At 31.8% G+C, this 19,935-nt stretch overlaps 1 protein-coding gene across 2 annotated transcripts in view; it reads left to right on the top strand.

Annotated features, from left to right (window-relative positions):
- Positions 1 to 19,935, top strand: part of LOC137928647 (DNA-binding protein D-ETS-4-like) — a 40,369-nt gene that overhangs the window by 11,418 nt on the left and 9,016 nt on the right. Inside the window, exons 1-4 of one of the 2 annotated variants that reach the window (XM_068771554.1) lie at positions 3,917 to 4,002; positions 11,410 to 12,199; positions 13,535 to 13,689; positions 19,744 to 19,888. In XM_068771554.1, coding sequence (XP_068627655.1) covers positions 3,937 to 4,002; positions 11,410 to 12,199; positions 13,535 to 13,689; positions 19,744 to 19,888 — 1,156 coding nt within the window. In that variant the 5' untranslated portion in view covers positions 3,917 to 3,936. Of the gene's footprint in view, positions 1 to 3,916; positions 4,003 to 11,409; positions 12,200 to 13,534; positions 13,690 to 19,743; positions 19,889 to 19,935 lie in introns of those variants that run through there. The other variant, XM_068771555.1, reaches the window with a different exon arrangement.

Genomic DNA, 19,935 nt, shown 5'->3' with positions numbered 1-19,935 from the left:
CGTATATTATTAATAAATTCTGAAACATTGGTTTTTAAAGTGCTATCTCGTTAGCCTCTGCGACTGCTAAACATTTTACTACGAGATTAAAACTAAATTAAGCATCCTATGTGTATAAAAACCATTTATATTAATTTTCAAGAAAAATAATGGTCAAAGTAGTTAAGCTTGAAATTATTTCCACAAAACGGCGATTGTCATGTATTGGCTAATGTTTTCGGAGCTTTACTGTCAAAGTATAAGTTTTAAGATTTTTGGAGGAATAAGACTGTAGTACGCCTCTCTACAACAGTTTCCCTAGCAAAGTTAACTTTGAAATGCAATAGTACTCAGTATAGTAATAACTCGTTGCGTCTGTTGCCCAATGCACCTCAAGCAATTAAATTAATATTATAGTTCCGTCCTGAAATTTATTGCGAACGGTATTCAGGTCACAACGAATTGTAATCTATGCGTTAAGGGAAACCCAGGATCCGCGTAATAATTTGATTACATTAATATGTACTTAAATCAGTATCACACCTACATTGCCGGCGCTGTGTGTATACTGTGTTTACGGCGCGGACCAATCGCTTCAGTGAAAGGGAAACTGGGAGCTTGCGTCACGCGGTGTTATTATGTTACCAATAGTTATATTATGGCCTTGTTAAATGTCATTCATTTTGAATATTACATTACGTTTAACCATTGTTTTGTTTTAAAATACATCGATTGTTTTTGTCTATACAACAAGCGGCTGTTGTTAACGGCGTGATCTTATTAAAGTGTTTTATGAAACCTTTTATGAAACTCTTTTCCCGTATTCCTGTATATTGAAATAGCTCAGAAAAAATTAATTTTGACTAGTATGCGATGGCAAATAAGTTCTGACAGTACAAACTCTGCAAGGAGATATTATAAACTATAATTAATTTTAATATATAGTAATACGAATCTTGAAAATTCTCTGTTACTATATTAACATTTTGATATTTATTATTTTTAAATCCACTGGTTTTTAGATAGGGTGTACCATATATTAATCCTTACTAAAACTTTAACACCAATGATCTATATTTCTGTTTGTTCAATTCGGTAGAAAGTCCTCAGGGAGTAATATAGGCTTGTACCACCGCAGCTTTGTATAGGACTTAATATTCTTAAAAACCATTCTTCTCCACTCTTATATCTAATTTTACTTAACATGCTTATACACAAGAATGGAAACGTAAAAGATGCAGCATAGATGTAATGTTATAAAGAAAGAGGAAAAAATAAAAGAAATTATTAAGGATGAGAGAGAGAGATGGTGAAAATAAAAAAGATTAAATGAAAAAATTACTGAAAAATATCACAAAAATAAGATAGGGGTACGAGAGGTCCCCAATAAAAAACATGCTTATAAAAAACAGAACATAGGCTTCAGTTTTGTTCAAAAAAGGAGTGTGACCTTTCGAGTTTACCTATTATGTATTATTTATATTCCTTAATGTTATAAAACGAAGATTTAAAAATTTATTTCTATTCAATTATGATAACCAAATGTATAGTTTTTTTTTTAATTACAATACGAAAAAAAGAGATAATTTTTAATCATTACTCATTAATTTCAGCATAAGAATAATCGATTATATTTAATTATTAATTACTTAACATGTATACAAGTAAAAGGTTGAAGCGATATGGATTTTCCAAGAAATTAATTAATGACATTTATAAAGCGATATCCATTATATTTTTGTCGAGAACTCGATTCGAATGAAGTATGTAAATAAGGTACAAAGTAATAGCTGTCCGATAGTGGGCAATAAAAGTTCAAAGCATAACTTTTATAATTATTGCTTGTTTTTATAAATACAGGGTGATTGGCTATAGGTGTGAAAGCATGATGAATGTATAATTTACTCCCAATTAAATAATAAAAATAAATGGTTACAGAAATAATAAATAACATAATGATACTATAGTAAGAAAAACAATTTTCAGAATGAGTACTAGTAAACATTAAAATAAATATTGTTTTTCATTTGACCCTGGAGAATGCGTACAGCCAGAAGTTATTGGTTTGTCGCATTCCTAAAGAAAAAAAAATTAATGTAACTTTTTTAGAGCAATCATGTTATACAGGGAGATTGGAAATAAAAGTAATACATTCAAAATCAAACTCTATCCCCAATAATATAAGAGTTAATTTTGAACACGGTTACAATTTCGGGTCTACAGAATGAACTACGATTTTAGGAATACGCGCCGAAATCTTTTGATATCTTCGCACATTAAAATAAAAAGTCGTCTCTTAACTTTTACGTAACCTTTCTTGCTATACAATTTCGTAGGTTAAGAATTTTCTACGAGCGTGTGCAAATGTTTGGGCATTGTTATCCCAACGGTGGAGGACTGAGACTTGTGATCGTCGGTCATAAGTTCAATTCCCGGGTAACAATCTTATATAATTCACACTTTGCACATTTATTATTGGGATTGCCACTGAACAAATAAATTACTAGAGGATAGGTAGCAGTGTTCTCACACACTGCAATCCCCAATTCGCCTGCCGAGCGTGGCGATTATAGTATATCCTTCCATAGATATCTTTGAGGGAGATTCAAATATTTTGAAGTATAGATAAATTATACTTTTTTCTTGCTTGTTGCATTCAGTATAAAGGGCGTTCAGGACATGTTACTTATATTACATGTTACCCTCAAAATATGTTGTATGTCCTAAACTGCCTCTGACATAAAGGTCGAAAAAAAATCTCAATTTTGATAAGTTTTAAAATAATTCTGGTGATTTTTTAAGGGAAAATAAGTCTTACGTTTTTTAATTAAATTGCTTGTTATAAATTTTTGCTATAATTTTAATGTGATATACAGGCGCGGCATAATATATAGACAAGAATATTTTGATCTTGCTAACCGTATATATAGAAAGGTATGTTTAAATCTTAATTTGAAGGGAAATCTACAATTTTGCAGTCGCTATCATAAAGATTTTAAGTATTGCCATATATAACCAAAACTGTAATAAAACAGCTTTTTAGACGAGTTACATAAAAGATATAAATCGATCATTACACACACAACGATAAATCTTTATGCACTGAAATATAACCTTTATTACACGGTACAACCGCATAAATTTACGTGCGCAATTTTTCAAAGGTATACGTGCATGTGTGCACATAATCCGCCATCTTGTTTGACAGCGACGCTAAAGCGGGAATACCGAAGGCCTTGACGACCGGTTTCCATCGCGCGTCTCAACTTGGCGCCAAGAATTATAGAAGGCTTCGAATAAAACTTGCTAAACTATAAATAATTACATTAGACTAATTGTAGATATTGACCTCAGGTTACGGAAATTCTTGACATAACTTTACGTTTAATAAAATTCTAACTAATAACTGTGTTTTACGAAACAAATGTTACTAAGGTTTGTTCATACTCAAACGGATTTTTACCGCAGTTTTTATTTATATAATCCAAACGAGAAGTCGCTTAAATACGATCACGTGCTATAAAGTTTTTGTATAATTATATTATTTTTTTAATAAAAACACAAAGATTAATCGAATGATATATATACTTTATTATGTATGTGTTCTTACATAGAATAATTATAGTGAATTTTAAATTATTACAATATTATTATTCTTAATAACATTTTTCATTTGAAGCAATATATATTGCTTATTATATGTGTGTGTGTATGTATATATCTTTTCCAATTACAATTCAATTTGACAATACAATTATATAGATATGCATTCTATATACGAATAATCAAATCGATAGCTTGTGAACTTTGTTCACAAAGATAACTTTGTAAGTGATAAGAATATACTTCATTGTCATAATGGTTGAAGATGGGCAAACGACATTAATGATTTATTTTGTAAGAGTGATACGTGTGTAGTTATAGAAATATTAAGCCTTGTGTTTTTATTAAGATAAAATGGTGAAGTTAGAGAACAATACAGTGTGTCGTAAAAAAAGTTTTAAGAGAAAATTTTCCGAACAGGTACTATTTTTAAATAAATATTTTCTTACGTGAAATCTTATATCAAAGAGATGTAACTGCGTCCAATTTATTACTACAAGTGTTATGTTTGTTTTTATTAATATTATTAACTCTTTTTCAATGTTTCACTTCATTTACTATGATAGCATATTTGGAATTTTTTAAATTTTATATATAACAGCTCTATTTTATTTGAATAGTTTTGGTTTGTCGGTATTGTCGTTGATAATTATTGGATGTTTTTAGACCTAAATGGTCTTAATTATCTTAATTATTTTAGGTTGTTAAATCAAGATTGATATATATTTTGTTAACAATTTTTATAACATATATTAAAAACAAATATGACGAAGAAAATTATTTTATATGCATAGTTACTATAATTATTACAGGTAACTAAGTATCTAGAGAATCAGATTATTTTATGATTCTTAGGGAAATAAACAATATTTACATTTAAATACAATATGTCACTAAAGTTTTAATATAATGGTTAAATTAATATTTGTTAAAAGATCTGTCTTCGTTTACTTGAAAAATGTTATTATTTTTCTTGTAAATATATAACAATTTATATTCAACTAATTTAGAAGAGAGGCTATATTTAAAGTTTTATTTAATAATCGAATACACTTACTTCACGTGACGAAATAAATGTATTACTTTCTATTCATCGCTCACGGAAAGCGTACAATTTTAACTGTTTATCAATAACAACAACAAATTCAACATCCTTTTCCTGAAAGGAATTTTAATGCACAATGACCTTATGATATTACATTTCTGTTTTGCTTTATAATTGTTTATAATTATATTTATTATTTCTGTCCCTTTCTGTTTGAACTATTCGCTTTTAAAAGCGAATTATATTAATAAATGGAATATTATTGTAAATTATAGACCGTTAAGCAAACTAAGTCAAACTTATTTTATAACATATATATTTAAAAAAAAAACATTTTTTATCACAGCTAAGAACTTTTTAATCGTATAGTATATGTGTAATAAATTTTACCTTGTTAATAAATAAAAAAATACTTTTCATTTTGAGAATACATACATTTATAATGACAACGACATAAAAAGGGACGAAATATTTAATATAAATAAAAATATACGTTATGATAAACAATTCTATTGAAAAATTGGAATAAAACTGAATGTACTACAATCTATTATTTGTTCCGTTTAAAAACTAGTATTTGCTGCAACAGATCAATGTACGTAGTACCAGAAATAGATTTTGATTGAAAACCCAAAGTTCCTGTTACTTTTTTGCTTCACGTAGGACACAAGTGCGTTGGTGTAACTAAGAATAGATATTTGTATTTATATAGACAATGCGTTAGTCAGCCGGCATTCCCGCTTACATAAGTGTTCAGTGCAATACTTACTGTCTACGTAATGGCTTCTTAATATTCCTCGTGTGCACGTGAATGCTATGAAAATTATTATTATTTTTATGCTCGGTCGTTTTGAATACAGAAAATCTAGAACTTTTTTTTGGTACTTTTAGTTTTAATGTTTACTGAATGTAGCAGTTTGTAGTGTTACATACTTCTTTTATTATTTTACTTAATGGAAATTCTCTAGCATACTCGTTCTTGAGGGTTTAAATAGGACTAGCACCAATTAAAATATATACGATCTCAATTTTTCGTCCCAGGTCTATAACAATTTGAAAGTCTACTAAAATACGTATGCATGCATCTTTAGGGTCGACTTCTCTTTAATTCATCTCGAGAGATATAAATCATGGAGATCTACCTCCACCTTGAAAGTTATCGTGCGTCAATACGTAGCTTAGTTTACTTTTGGTCTCTTTATTATGGTATTACCTTTTTATGTTTTGGAATTAAATCTTCTAGACACTCACCTTCTATGATCCACTAAAACCTTCTTGGTGGTCGTCTTTTGCGATGGAGTAGGGGATTCCTGACATTCCGTTACTAACTTGCTTACTTAGTCTGCCTCTTCCTCAATCATTACCTATTAGTATTATAATTCCGAGGCTTTTATATTTCTAGTTAACATCATGACTGAAATTACTATAATATGCCACATGTTTTATTGGCTTATCAATTCCGGCAATGGCATATTCAGACAGAAACCCAATTATCTGCATACAGCATAGATATACCTTTTCCGATGTAGATATAGGTGCCAAAGTGTACTTAAATGGAAAATAACACCCAACAGAGATATAAAGGTAAAAAATCTAACCGTTAAAATCTATATATATAATTATTAATGAATGTGGCAGCTTGTAACTGGAAATTAGTTATTTAACTTACAATTTATTTTCTTAAATTCTAAGTAAGCTCATCAAGAAAACTAAAATAATGTAAGAGTAAATACAATCTAAATATGAACTACAGGCTAATTTCGTTTTTAAAAAGAAAAAGGACATAAAATATCGCAACTCGTCGATGTCTAAAGTATGGAACAATAACGTCATTGTCCGCGACCCCTCCCGCGTTGAGCGAATCAAATATTAGTTCTTACTTGACAAATTTCGACTGTCACGGTTAGTTCCGAGAAAATAGATTTCAGCATTGAGTCATAGCATTATAAAAATTCCCTTTAAATTGCAATTCATTCAACTTCGTAGTAAATGGTACTTAAAAATAAAAATATTTTTTATTTTTAAGTACACACCAGTACAATCGCACCAGATCATTATACAGATATAAATTTGTATTACAATTTTTTATCTACATTATCCATCAATGACATTCGTTAATCAATTATACAGTTGTCAAGAGAAAAAGTACTAAATAAGGAAAACTATCCAACAAAAAAAAAACACTTGATAAATTATAATACTTCAATATTACGCACATAACAATTTCTTGGAACAGATGTTTAAATATACCATATTCGTCTAAAGTTTTACGCCAATGCATAAAGTACTTAAGCGTATTTCGTATTTATGCAAAACGCGATTAAGGTAGATTATGGTTTGCAGATTTAAATAGCATGTATGTCATAACTTGTTGCCGGCTGTGTATATAAACAATTACATCACGAGCTGAAGTTTTTTCCCACGTGCTCGAGCGTATGTACATGTCTGTATTTCATTGTGTATTAGTTAAACGTATCTTTATAATTAGACCATGAATGAAGTGAGGAAGTCGCGGCTAAGGAATTGACGTCATCACTTTGTCGATTTAAATGTTGTATTGTGTCAAGATAATTTACAACTTAAAGGCATATTGTCTCCATAGCATCAATTAGTCGTGTTGATTGGCCATTGATTACAATTTAGTTCGATATTTAAAAAAGTGATATTTGTTAAATGCAAATAAATTGTTTTTAGCATCAAGTAATATTTAGAACCTTGTGATCAGAACGTGTCAAAAATCATAATTTTAACACGTGTATCATAATTTTGTATCTAAAATCATAAATGTGTTAGTTCAGAACGAAATTTAAACACTTTATTACATTACATAACTAAACCTAATGATATGTGTGCACAGCTAGTGTTTTCACTAAGTACATATTGGAACAGGAATTTTTAAAAATATTTGAAAAATTTAACAACTGGATTATTCATAAATTTCGCTAAAATAAAAATAGGAAGTAAATATTGAAAATTACTTTTAAAGTTGTTAATGGAATCTTTATAGATATAAGTATCAAAAAGGTTTCATTACGATAAAAGAGTGTCGTAACAAGAAAAACTCCGAGGTTGTGTATGCAGTGGATTGTATCAAAGAAATATATTAAAATTTCTATTTGCTGAGACTTTTACGGAACATAATTGATCGGCGAAACGCCGGTAGTCGCGTATTGTGGTGGATTCAGGCGCTATTAAGTTTTGATATTAGTTTCGTAGCGACGTACTTCCCGATGTGACGCAGGCCTTCATTGAGTCAAAGGCACGGTACGCGGCCACAGAGCTCAGTGGCAGCGTGATCTACTCACAGCGCACACGCGCTATCATGGATCAAAAAACGTAACCCCTAGTTATTGAGCGAATTCGATTTTTTTCCCCGACATAACCTCAATCTTTCAACATGGACGCTACGTCAAAGGTGCATCAACCCCGTCCCAGCTGACGAACTGAAACGCGAAGCCAACGTGTGAGTGCGGATTTATATTTGTATTGTGACATTCGAAATGGATACAGTTTTGAAGATGCATGTGAGTTGACTCGAAGTTAGGTAATTTACATAACCCATGTTATGGCGGGCTATTTGTTATAGCCCAGAGTTTGGTTTTAATACTTATAAACATAATAAAACATATTTTCATATTTATTCTTATTACCATCCAATGCATATTGTTACCGTTGTATATATTCAATTTGATTGTATAATAATTCAAGTTTTCTGTATATATGCTGAACATACATTTGATAAAACACGTTTTGAATGCCTTTCAAAGTCAGTTGAAGTACCATAAAGAGAGTAAGGAAGGTATAACGAATTGTATTAAATAATCTTAATCGTTTCATTCGATTAAAGACTTTATTGCTATTGAATAGAGTTTTGATTAGCCCGAATCATGCAATGGATAACATAAACTACCTTGCTGTACGGTGTACTCAGACTAATGGGTAATTTAAGATAATCTGTTCGGGACATCTAGCTAGTAACGAGACCCGTGTCGTTATTGTTGGATTATGCAAAAATTTCGCCTCAAATTTAGTCCGTTTGCACACGGAGTTACGTTATATTGGACATGTTTATGCTCTAATAATTGTCAAATAAATTTCCCGCCAAATCGTAATCAGTTTTTTTTAATTACTTATGCACGTGCAATGATTAAATATTGTCAATATAATTGTTTATTGAATGCAATGTATTTCTTTACGAAAACCTGGAAAAAAGTTTCATTTTTAATCGAATAACGTAAATGTAAATGTCTGGTTATGTGTGCCATGTTATTAATCTGTGGCTGAAAAATTTTGGGTTATAAGGCTGTGTATACATTGACCTCTAGCTTCGAGCGATTGGGTTCCTAGGCGTAGTCGGTTTAAAAAAAAACTGCCAAGGTCTCGTTGAAATTGTAGCAGCGATTCGACGGGTCACGCGGTGCATGCCGATTTGTTATAGGTTATATCGACTTAAGTTATTGACGTCAATTAAATAAAATCCTTATTGTTATCTATAAATAAAAAATATAGGTGTGAGTCATCTTTTGTGATATATTTAGAGAATACACGGTCCAATAATCGATGCAAGCGCTATCCGTTACTCGTAGTTTTCACGGTCCTCGAAAATATTTTATAAACATTTCCGCATACCTCGCATACTTGCGGACTTCTGAATAGATTTATTCATTAATTCATACGCACGCAATCACAAACTTTGTCTGTCAAATGGTTTTAACAAAAAAAAAACATTATTACCTACGAATGCAGATTAGAACATAGACCGGATGCTGCAGGAGATAACCACGTGTGACGAAAAACTGGAACGTGATTTTTTAAGAGAATTCTATGTAATATTTGATCCAACCTTATGAAATTTCGATGGGAATATTAATTTATTAATTTGATCTTTAAAACAAAATGACTAAGCATGTTATTCTTTAGAACAATAAGTAAGTTTTGCTTATTGAAAAAAATGTTTTTTGTGTATTATATTTTGTCTCACACACTTGATAACATTGTAATATTTTGAATTAATTTTACGGAGATTCGAAATTATGGACGTACTGTACCGTATAGGAATATACAGAGTGGGCCAATAAAGTTCACTTATGTTTTTTTTTTTAAATAACACAACGTTCCGCAGGAAGACAAACGTAGGGTCATCATTCGTCATATATCTAATACTAGCATAGAGGTAGTATTAGAAATGTTCTTAAGAAAAGTCATATTAAAGAGATTTTACATTAAGTTGCCACCATGAAGTCCAGATTTGAAGCCTCGTGATTTTTTTTATGGCAATAACAATTCATCGAAAATATTTACTGAATTAATGCAAAACATTCGAAAAAACATGGCGGCGGACCCAAAAGCGACTTCCGGGCGTGATTTTTAAAAAGTTCATTGTCTGAATAATACCTTGAAGATATATTTTTTTAAAAAATAAATGACATTCCTTTTTGTATTAATAAAAAATAAATGTTTTTAAAGCACTTTTCTCATATGTATTATTATAAAAGTGATATTTATTTTGGCCCACCTTATACATTCATCAATACACTGTGAAGAGAATAAAAAAATATGACGATCTTTTCATTAATAACAGCTAAGGCAACATTTCTAGTGCAATCTCATAGTAGTTGGAATTAATATGATTACAAGTAATTATATGTACATAGCTGATACGTGGGAAGAGGCTCATTGTTCTGCAATACAAAAGCAATAGGAAAACATGAAAATTCTTGTCCACATTTGATTATCTTAACCGACCGGTCTTACCTCTAGATTGATACAGCTCAAAGTCTTTTCATTAAAGTAGTCAGCACGTGCGAAGATGGGTCTTGCGTTGATAACAGTACGTTATTATTAACAGTTTTTTTTATTATTAAGATCTATTTTCCACAGACATTACCGTCGGTACCTTTGTTTTTACAATTACTTTTAACATTTCCGAACATTTTTGCTCATGTTTTTGCATATAACAGTGTTTACTAAGTCACTTAATCTATTTACTAATATAAATAGCAAACTATTTAAAACTAAGTTGAAGTCAACTAGTTATTATGATTTTTTATTTTGAATCATTGGTGTCTTCTTTATTTTTAAAGATGTAGTAACAATGACCAGTATTAAAAATTACGTTTCGAGCGACCACTTTCTCATACCTACTCCATATTTTCAGGTTGAACACCAGTATGGCAGTTGCTATATTCGCCACATTGATAAATCTTGCTTGATCGCAAATATACTCGTATTATTAGTAAATTAAGGTTTATTACTCATATAAGCCAATTAAATTTAGTTTTTTTTTACATTTCATGTATTTATTATTTTTCTATTTGCCATTATATTTATAAAGTACATAGCGTCTTTTTCTGTTTACAGCTAATAAACGATTTAATATTAGAACTCAAGTCGAAGTAGTTAGTCACGTCTAAATTTAAAGTTCTTTGACGTTTAGATAAATAAACAAACCATGAAACAGAAGAGAATGTTATGTTTGAGACATCTGGCTACACGTCAAATGGTGCGCCATGACGTAAGTTCGCGGGATACTGATGTATTGGCAATCAATCCGCCATATCTGTCTTTTTTGGCGCGAAGTTAAATTGATCAAAGGTCAATTATTGGTGACTTTGTTACTTGAAATAAATGCTTTGTATTAAAATATGGTTATTTATTATGTATTACATGATATATGTTTTTGCTTATGTAATATGTTATATAAGCTAAAAATAATTAATAATTAGTTAATAATAGGCTTTAATTGGATTGATTAATAATGGTTCGTCATTTTTTGTACACAGATGCCACAGACGGTACCACGGTCCGGGTTGAGCCCGCCGTCATCCTCTCAAGACGAGAGAGCAGTCCCCGCATCGCCGACGGACTTACATCATCTCCTGCGCATATTGGGCGCTGCCTCACCCCCAGAACCGATGTTGCACTCCCCTCCCAACCCTCACACGAAGCCTCCTCCTCCATACCCTGAAGACAACAGCAGCTTCTTGGAGCGACTGTACGATTTCGAAGGTTATCCTACACCGTCTCCTTCGTCTGACGAAGGATCAATACCAACGGTGGCGCTGCAACCGCCTTCTCCTTACTCCCTTCAATACTCCCCGCCGGTCTACGTAAAGGAAGAACCGAACCGGCTAATCGTTCCCGAATTCGCATCACCCTATCCTCTATCACCATCCGGATCTTGCGTTTCTTACGGCAGTCATCATCAATACTCATCACCAGTTTCCCATCACGAGGAGTACATTGACATCGAGGAGTTATTAAAAGAGAATCAGATATTACAAGACAGTGTCCAACAGACGTATATCACACCTAAAATTGAGGTTGAAGAGCCAAGAGATCACATTCTGTTGAGGTCAGCCCTCGAAGACACGTCATTCCAGAAGCGACTCAACTTGCGACCCATTCCGTTGGAATTGGGCAGTGTCAAGATGGAAGACAGCAGCGGCGGCGCTGGTGGTGCGGGGGACGATGCATTGGTGGCTCCAGACATAGACCGCGTACTATCGATGGCGATTGAGCAATCGAAACGAGACGTGGACAACACATGCACGGTGCTCGGAATCTCGCCGGGTGAGTCACGACCACACACCTTTTAGTCACCGCTTCACGTTATAAAAATAAAACGCTCACGTTTTATAACGTGGAAACTGTTTTAACGTAAAATACATATATGACGTGAAACGATTACTATTGGCATTCTGTCATATTACAACCGTACTATAGCGAGAGCAATTATAACTGACGCAAGTCTCGTAGCATGCACAAGGAAAGAAAAAAAAAAGATAATTTTCCAAGTACGTTCGCCACGTCATGCGCGTTGGGATATTAGGTATTATTTATTCGCTGCGCATCTTTATTCATAGCTTTATGATGATCTGTGATACAATTGTAATTTACAATTCTACATGATGATTGCATCCAAATTCGGTGAAGCTGTATATATATATTTATATATATATATATATATATATATATATATACACACACATACATAGCCTTATAAGAGCCTCTACTCCTTACAAATGGAATTACGTAAATTCCGTTCGTAGCTGACCTCTATTTGGCTAATAGAATTCATTCGCTTTTCTTCAATTTCTCAAACCATTCATTCATTCAATGTCATCCGTATTGTATCCCTCATAGATTTTCAAAAGAACCGGTTGAAAGCTGAAGATGTATACCCACAATGAGGTTGATCACCCTTTTTAAAGTCATCGGAAGATGCTAGATGCGGGTCAAAAGGAATATTCCTAACTAATTTTAGGTCTCTAAAATTTTAAAGTTCCAGAGATGTCCTTATGAGACAGGTACAAATCTCTTATATGTACCTATATTAATATTTTTATCTTTCCCATACTATAGTTGTCTGTAAGAGATTGCCTTATGTGATAAGACCGCCTATTATACTTTTATTATTATTATGAAACTATTTAAATGTATCTTAACGTGTACAATAAATAATATTATATATAAATAAATATATACAGATATTAATGAATTTAAGTGGATTAATGTATTTTGTTAAATTATTTATTTGAGGATAGTAGTTGTTTAGTTTTTCCACCAGTATATGATATATCCAAGTGAAGACAAAGCTGCATATATGCATTTGAAATACAAAATCTTTTGGCACTATTTGTGTTTTTATTCTGAGATGTTTGATGATTTGGATTTATTAGCCTATTTAAGAATAAATTCTAATTTAACAATGTTAAACCTCTCACTGCTGTGCCTATTTAAATTGCATGAATATTTATAATAGCGCTCTACGAAAAATTAACAATGGTCTTCTTCTTAATTAGAAAATGCCTTGTTTATAAATAAATAGCATTAGCTGTATAACGAAAGAGAAGTACTGTTGTTGTTTAACAGATTAAAAATAACTTTTTGTTTTTCATCCAACAGATCCACTACAATGGAGTACAGACGACGTTAAATCCTGGGTCATGTTCACGCTGCAACATTTTAACTTGCCCATGGTACCCAGCGAGTACTTCGCGATGGACGGAGCCACACTTGTCACGCTGACCGAAGAGGAGTTCAATCGACGGGCGCCTCAAGTATGTAGAAATCATCAATGTGCTGTTTTATGAAAGTTTCTGAACTTAAGTAATAATATCATGTGCATATTTAAAGACCATTTTTCCGAACAAATGTCAGAAATTTTCTCCGTATGGATTTAGTTAATACAGTATACTGAATAAAAGCTTCAGACACGGAGAAACTTCTTCTATTACTAAAATTAAACACTTACAAACTAAGGTTTCTAACTAACACGCATTAGTACAGTAGTTTAGTGAACGCATGATAGCATCGCTACAAAAATTCGCCGGATCGAGAGGCCTAAGCATACGTTTAATTGAGTCACATTAATCACCTTAATAAATCAAATTCAAAAAAAAATTCAAACATACCAAAGATATTATATTCAATCATTAAATATAATATAAAGATAGGGCATATGTATTCATCATTATAGTCAAAACAATACTAATATTTATACCCTATTATAATTCACTAAATAGGAAGTCAATTAAATATTTAAACATTGCGAATACAATTCATAATAAGAGCCTTAGAAGAAGATAACAATTTTAAGATACATTCAGCTAATAGACGCTCACTCCAAAGAATAGTTCTCTAAAGATATCTGTGAGGAATATACCATAATCGTTACACTTGGCTGGCGGGTTGGCGATCGCATTGTAGTATTATAGTACGCAGGAGATGCTGCAGCCGTTCCTCTGGAAACTTCTTTGTGAGCAGTGGCAATTCCATATAATTAATTGTGAATTACATAAGAGTGTATTTCGGGAATCGAATCCGTGACTCGTGCAAGTCTCAGTCTTCGGGGCACTATTCAAGACACATAGATATATAAAGATATATAAAATCAATGAAAAATTTGTGACCTCCGTTAGTCAAAATCCTTGACCACTATTGTTACTCGTTGGAATGCATGAATATAATTAACTCGTAAAGTTTTACATTACTCAAATATATTGATACGCTTCGTATATCGACACATTTACGTAACGATTTCAATGTTACATACATTGTAATAGCAATTTATTCGCAGACTCATTGATTTATTAGCAAAAACAGTATGTTTTAATAAAGAAATACACATAATTTTATTTAAAAACAATCCTCGTCATAAGGGGCGCACGATTTATTATTATCGCATGACCCTGAGGCCTATTGAGGCCGTACTGTTATCAGAATATAGTTGACACCCGTGTACCCGATAAACAGACATAAACATTGTAAGTAGAATCAAAACAATTAAAAGAAATCAGTGTATACAACGTTTATTTAACGTTAAAATATATTATATTTTCCACTGACCTGTACAAAGATTGATTACATACCAATGATACTCCAATGGAGAGGGTAATGCTTGGAATATATCTGCAAAAGAACCAAGATCACCGATGTAGCTCGAAGAATTGCTCATTTGAAGTGGCAGTAGATAAGGCACATCGCTCGTGCAAGCGATGATGGTTAATGAATGATACTCAAGATGCTACCACTAGCCGGTAGATGCGGCATAGGTAGCCCTCACTAGGACTAACAACATAGTTAACCCTTTCCACTCCAAGGCTGTTATGTAGCATCGATAAAATTTAATTGAATTATAGTATCTTGCGATTCTAGAATATGTTTCGTTCATTCGTGATTCAAACATTTTAGTAACAAAAATCTTTCCTGTTTTAAAAATTTCCGCAAAAAGAAGTACTACACCATGTCGAGTATCACTCGACAGTGGGGCTTGTGGAACAAAATCAGTGTCGAGTGACACTCGACATTGGAGTGGAAAGGGTTAAAGTTGGGCGTAGTCGCTAGATACGAGCATCGCACGACTGATCATCGTGGCGATCTTTGAATAAAACTTTTACCCATTGGCGTCCATTGGCTGAAAAAAAAGATTATTCTCAAATATTTTTGTTATACGATACAACGAGACGTAATTCTATAATAATACACTAGTGAGTTATTAATAAAGACGTGTTGTTGAAGTTAAAGAATTTCATTATTCGGTAATACATATAGCACATATAACATGACTTAAGATTTCTGAAGCCTCTTTAAACTAGTGTAATTTGTAAATGCAAATAAAGATAGAAGTAGACATGGCTTCGTTACGCTTCCTATAAGTTGAACAAAAGTGCGCAAGAGCAGTCATCGTCATGATCTTTGAGAGAATCCCATACTCTTGCAGCGGGCGTTTATCATCTAATATAAACATAAATTGGTCAGTAGTAAGCTCCCGTCATTAAAAAGAATAATATGATAGTCTTATTTTTATAATAAATATAGTATATAATTATAAAACACGTGAATATATTAACAGATAAAATAAATCAATTTAAAAATTTATGTATACGTACACAAATGACATTGATAAGATTATAATAAAACAGCCTGTACGGTAATGACAACAGAAACAATTCAAATATAAATTAAAATATGAATAATTATATTAATTTCAATAACTATCCCTAATGAGCGACTTTTTGCTAAATTCAAATGAACGCCATCCATTGCTAATGCGATAGAGCTAAATATATATATATAAGTATAGTTGCAGCAGTGTATAGCAAATATTTAAATTTTGTAATTATTTCTAAAGTTCTTGCAATAAAGGTAAAGTTATACAGTATGATTGATTATAAGCGTAAAAGCTTTAAAGGCGTGAATGTTTTCGTCAGAACAGAGCTTTAAAACTTTTACAGCTATCCACAATCGATCTGTAATAAGTAATTGTTATGAAATATGTACCATTAATATCTGACAAACTTTGAATCTGTTGTATTACCAATCGCCATGTATATGACACATGATATAAAAAGAAATATGTTTAGTTCGTTGAAATCTAATGAATGAAACTAGCAAACTTACAACGTTAAAAAGTTTAAAGAATTGTTGTACTAACTTTTTTCTTCATTTATTTATTTATGAGTAATTCTTTTTCCATTGTCATCATGATTTTTGTATGTAACATATTGCGAATGGAAGAGACGAAAAGCCAAATATTAAAATATTAGCACAGATTCCTGGTATTTTAAAAAATATCGTAGCATAACAGTTTTCAATTATACCTATTTATTTTTTTATTTCAAACACACAAACTGTTAATAGATAAAACATACTTAATTAAACTGTACAATGTACAAAAACAAATCTATTCACCAATTACACATGTGAAATAGGATTCGTTTATAAATAATAGATCCTTCACGTCGTCGTTTTAGTTCCTCCTCTCAAAAAAATATCTACGAGGGGATAAACCTTATTCGCTACGCCTCGCTGACTGGTCGGCGATCGCATTGTGATAATATCGTACACAGAAGACGCTGCTACCCATTTTCTGGAAACTTGTCTGTGAGCTGTGGTAAAGTTGAATAATTAATACACAAAGTTTTATTTACATGAGATTGTGTCCGAACAATTGAACCCGCGACCTATGATCATAAGTCTCAGTCTTCTATCGTTGGCTTACCCATTCTTTGTTTTATAAAATATTCTAACGTAATAAACGTAAACATAAATATAATAAATAGCAGAAGTGTAAAGCTTTAAAAATAAATCTGCGGAATATCACCAGGACTTCTCGGAAGGCTGTACTATATTAAGTTTCATATTCAAAATCTGTAGTGTTACAATAAATAGTGATATTACTTAAACACTGAATGTTTGATGTAATTCATTATCGTATTTGCTAGATTACATAAAATTTAGAGTAAAACCGTTACGCAGTTACTTTTACATTTAACAGGGAAAGGAAATCCGTTACTGAATAGTTACGAAATATATTAGATAACTTGCAGGGCCAGTTACAAGACAAGTACTTTATTGAGTTCATTTTAAACTTAACTTACTCTCATTGACGAAGTTAAGTTTAAATTACTTATTTAAAATGTTACAATATTACTTCCTATGATAATATTGTCATAACGCAATATATTATCTTACACAGTATATGATGTCATGACATATTTGCCAAAGCAGTACAGATTAAATCATCCATCATAAATCTACTGTTCGATATTTAAAATATAAGCATACGACAGTTAATGTTACTATAATATTGTTTTCTAATGTATAAGAAACAACAACGCCGGTTCAACACAAAGCTAATCTAGGTAAACGATCTTTTTAGAAAGACAAACGAATGTTTTCAATATTGCGTTAAATATTTAAATGTAACGGTTTCATTTATTCTTTAAAATGTAGTGAATTAGGTAACAAGATAAAATTAGTCAACGGATAAAATTAAATTCGATTCCATTTTCAAATAATATCGTAAACGAATATTGAAAGTAAATTGATGTAAAAGGGTTATTATTTAATAAACTGTATTTAAATGTCAAGTATACTTGGCAATGATATCGTTTGATTGTTTTGATTTTATTTAGGCTATATCTAATAAAGTGTATGTGTATAAATATGTATTGTTAAACTTTTCAAAGATGTGTTGTGCAGTTACGGCCTGCTTTTGACGACCAATAATAGTTCTATTAAAAGTTTCAATGCTGAATAAATTAATTTTATCTTTATCTTTATATAGATTTTCACCAAACTTTGGATGTTGCTTCAATATTTTTTTTTCAAATACACTCGTTTATTTACACCAGCGTAGCGCAGGTCTTCCGCCCACAAGTAAGGCAGACAACCTTGTTGATACAAGCCGCTTCTAAGCGGTCTTATTGATTGGAAGCAACGTCCATCGTCTTGCGACGATTTTAACGAGGTCGTCTGCCCACCTTGTGGGCGAACGTCCCACGCTGCGTTTGCCTGGTCAGTGATCTTATGCATGAACAGCTCTGGAGAAAACCAAAACTCCTTACTGAGAGTTCTTAAGAGACATTTATATTTAACTTAATAATTTATGTGTGATAGATCCCGTGTATCACCGGCCTAATCGGTCAAATGAGAGGCAAGCAATCAGTATCGCCGCACGCGCCAATGCTTTGTGACTTTCACCAGCCGATGAAAGTACACAGACACAAGCTCACAACACTTGTTTGCATACAAATCGAAACATCTGTACGACTCTTAACAATATTGATAATAGATACAAAAAACATTTATTACACTCACAAATATTAAAACACAATAATTTTACAGGATGATTAATAACAGGTGTAAAAATTTTAAATTGAGTGAATATGGAGCTCATTTGTCAGGAAAAACATTAAAGATGTTACAATTATTTCCAGCCACCTCGGAAAATGTTATCGATTTAAAATAATTTTTCGCATTTTATTTCATTATTATTTTCCATTGGAATGCTACAGACCAATAAATATTTTAATATTAAATAATTACAATTTCGAAAGCGCCTTTTCGTACCATATTATCATTATTTTATTTATTGTTTTCGAAACCTTCAATTTCTAGATAAAATATACCACATACTGAACTTTAAATCTTATACACTTTAAACAAATTGTCCTGTATGATATAGCGTGGAAGTTTTCCACGAAGGCACAACTATTTTACGTACTTATTAAATAAAAACAATTCCGATAAAAATAATGCCAAAAGTCATTGCCCTCTTGCAGTTTAAAAGAGGAAAAAAACGAATTTCAGAGTGGTCAATGTATTTATTGATTTAATGACTTATTGAAAAACAACGATTACTTATAACAAAAATATATTTTAGTTTCCTATTTCACAGTCTGCACTGCAAGATTTGTTTATACATTTAACACAATATGTTCCGTTTTATTAGAGCCTAAAACGTCTTTTGACATTTTTCATATACGTCAAATGTTTGACAGCTGTTTTAATCTACTCTGTGGTTCAGTGTAAGAAAAAAATATTGTTTTTTTTTTCTATTTTTATGACACATTGAAATTTTTTATTGGGCAAAAACCTTATTCGCTTTTAAAAGACAATGTGAACAAGCATGTTTTCAAGTGATTCTATTGTAAATATATTGACGAGGCCAATGTCCAGCCGCGGACTTTGAAATAAAATTGCCGAAACCGTAGGACCATTCTTAAGGTTTGAGCTTAACTACACGTCTGGTAATTTATATTTATTTTTATCATAATATGTACGTAAAGAACATGCAAAATCTAATATTTACTTTTCCATTGTCGCAGGCCGGGAGCACGTTATATGCTCAGTTGGAGATTTGGAAGGCGGCAAGACACGAGAGCTGGAGAGCGACACCGTGGTCGGAACACGAGCAACCATCTCCCAAACCCACACAGCCTGGACAGCCGTCAACTGATGACATGAGTGACGGTAAGTTCAATCATCACTTCAGCCGTAAGACGTTCACACTTGAACAT

Source organism: Battus philenor, unplaced genomic scaffold, assembly GCF_028537555.1.
Source record: "Battus philenor isolate CCGP_79_NKW_IND1 unplaced genomic scaffold, ilBatPhil1.0.hap1 SCAF_4, whole genome shotgun sequence".
Taxonomy (NCBI): Eukaryota; Metazoa; Arthropoda; class Insecta; order Lepidoptera; family Papilionidae; genus Battus; species Battus philenor.
The sequence above is the reverse complement of the archived record's forward strand: the minus strand, read 5'-3'. Positions and strand labels throughout refer to the sequence as shown.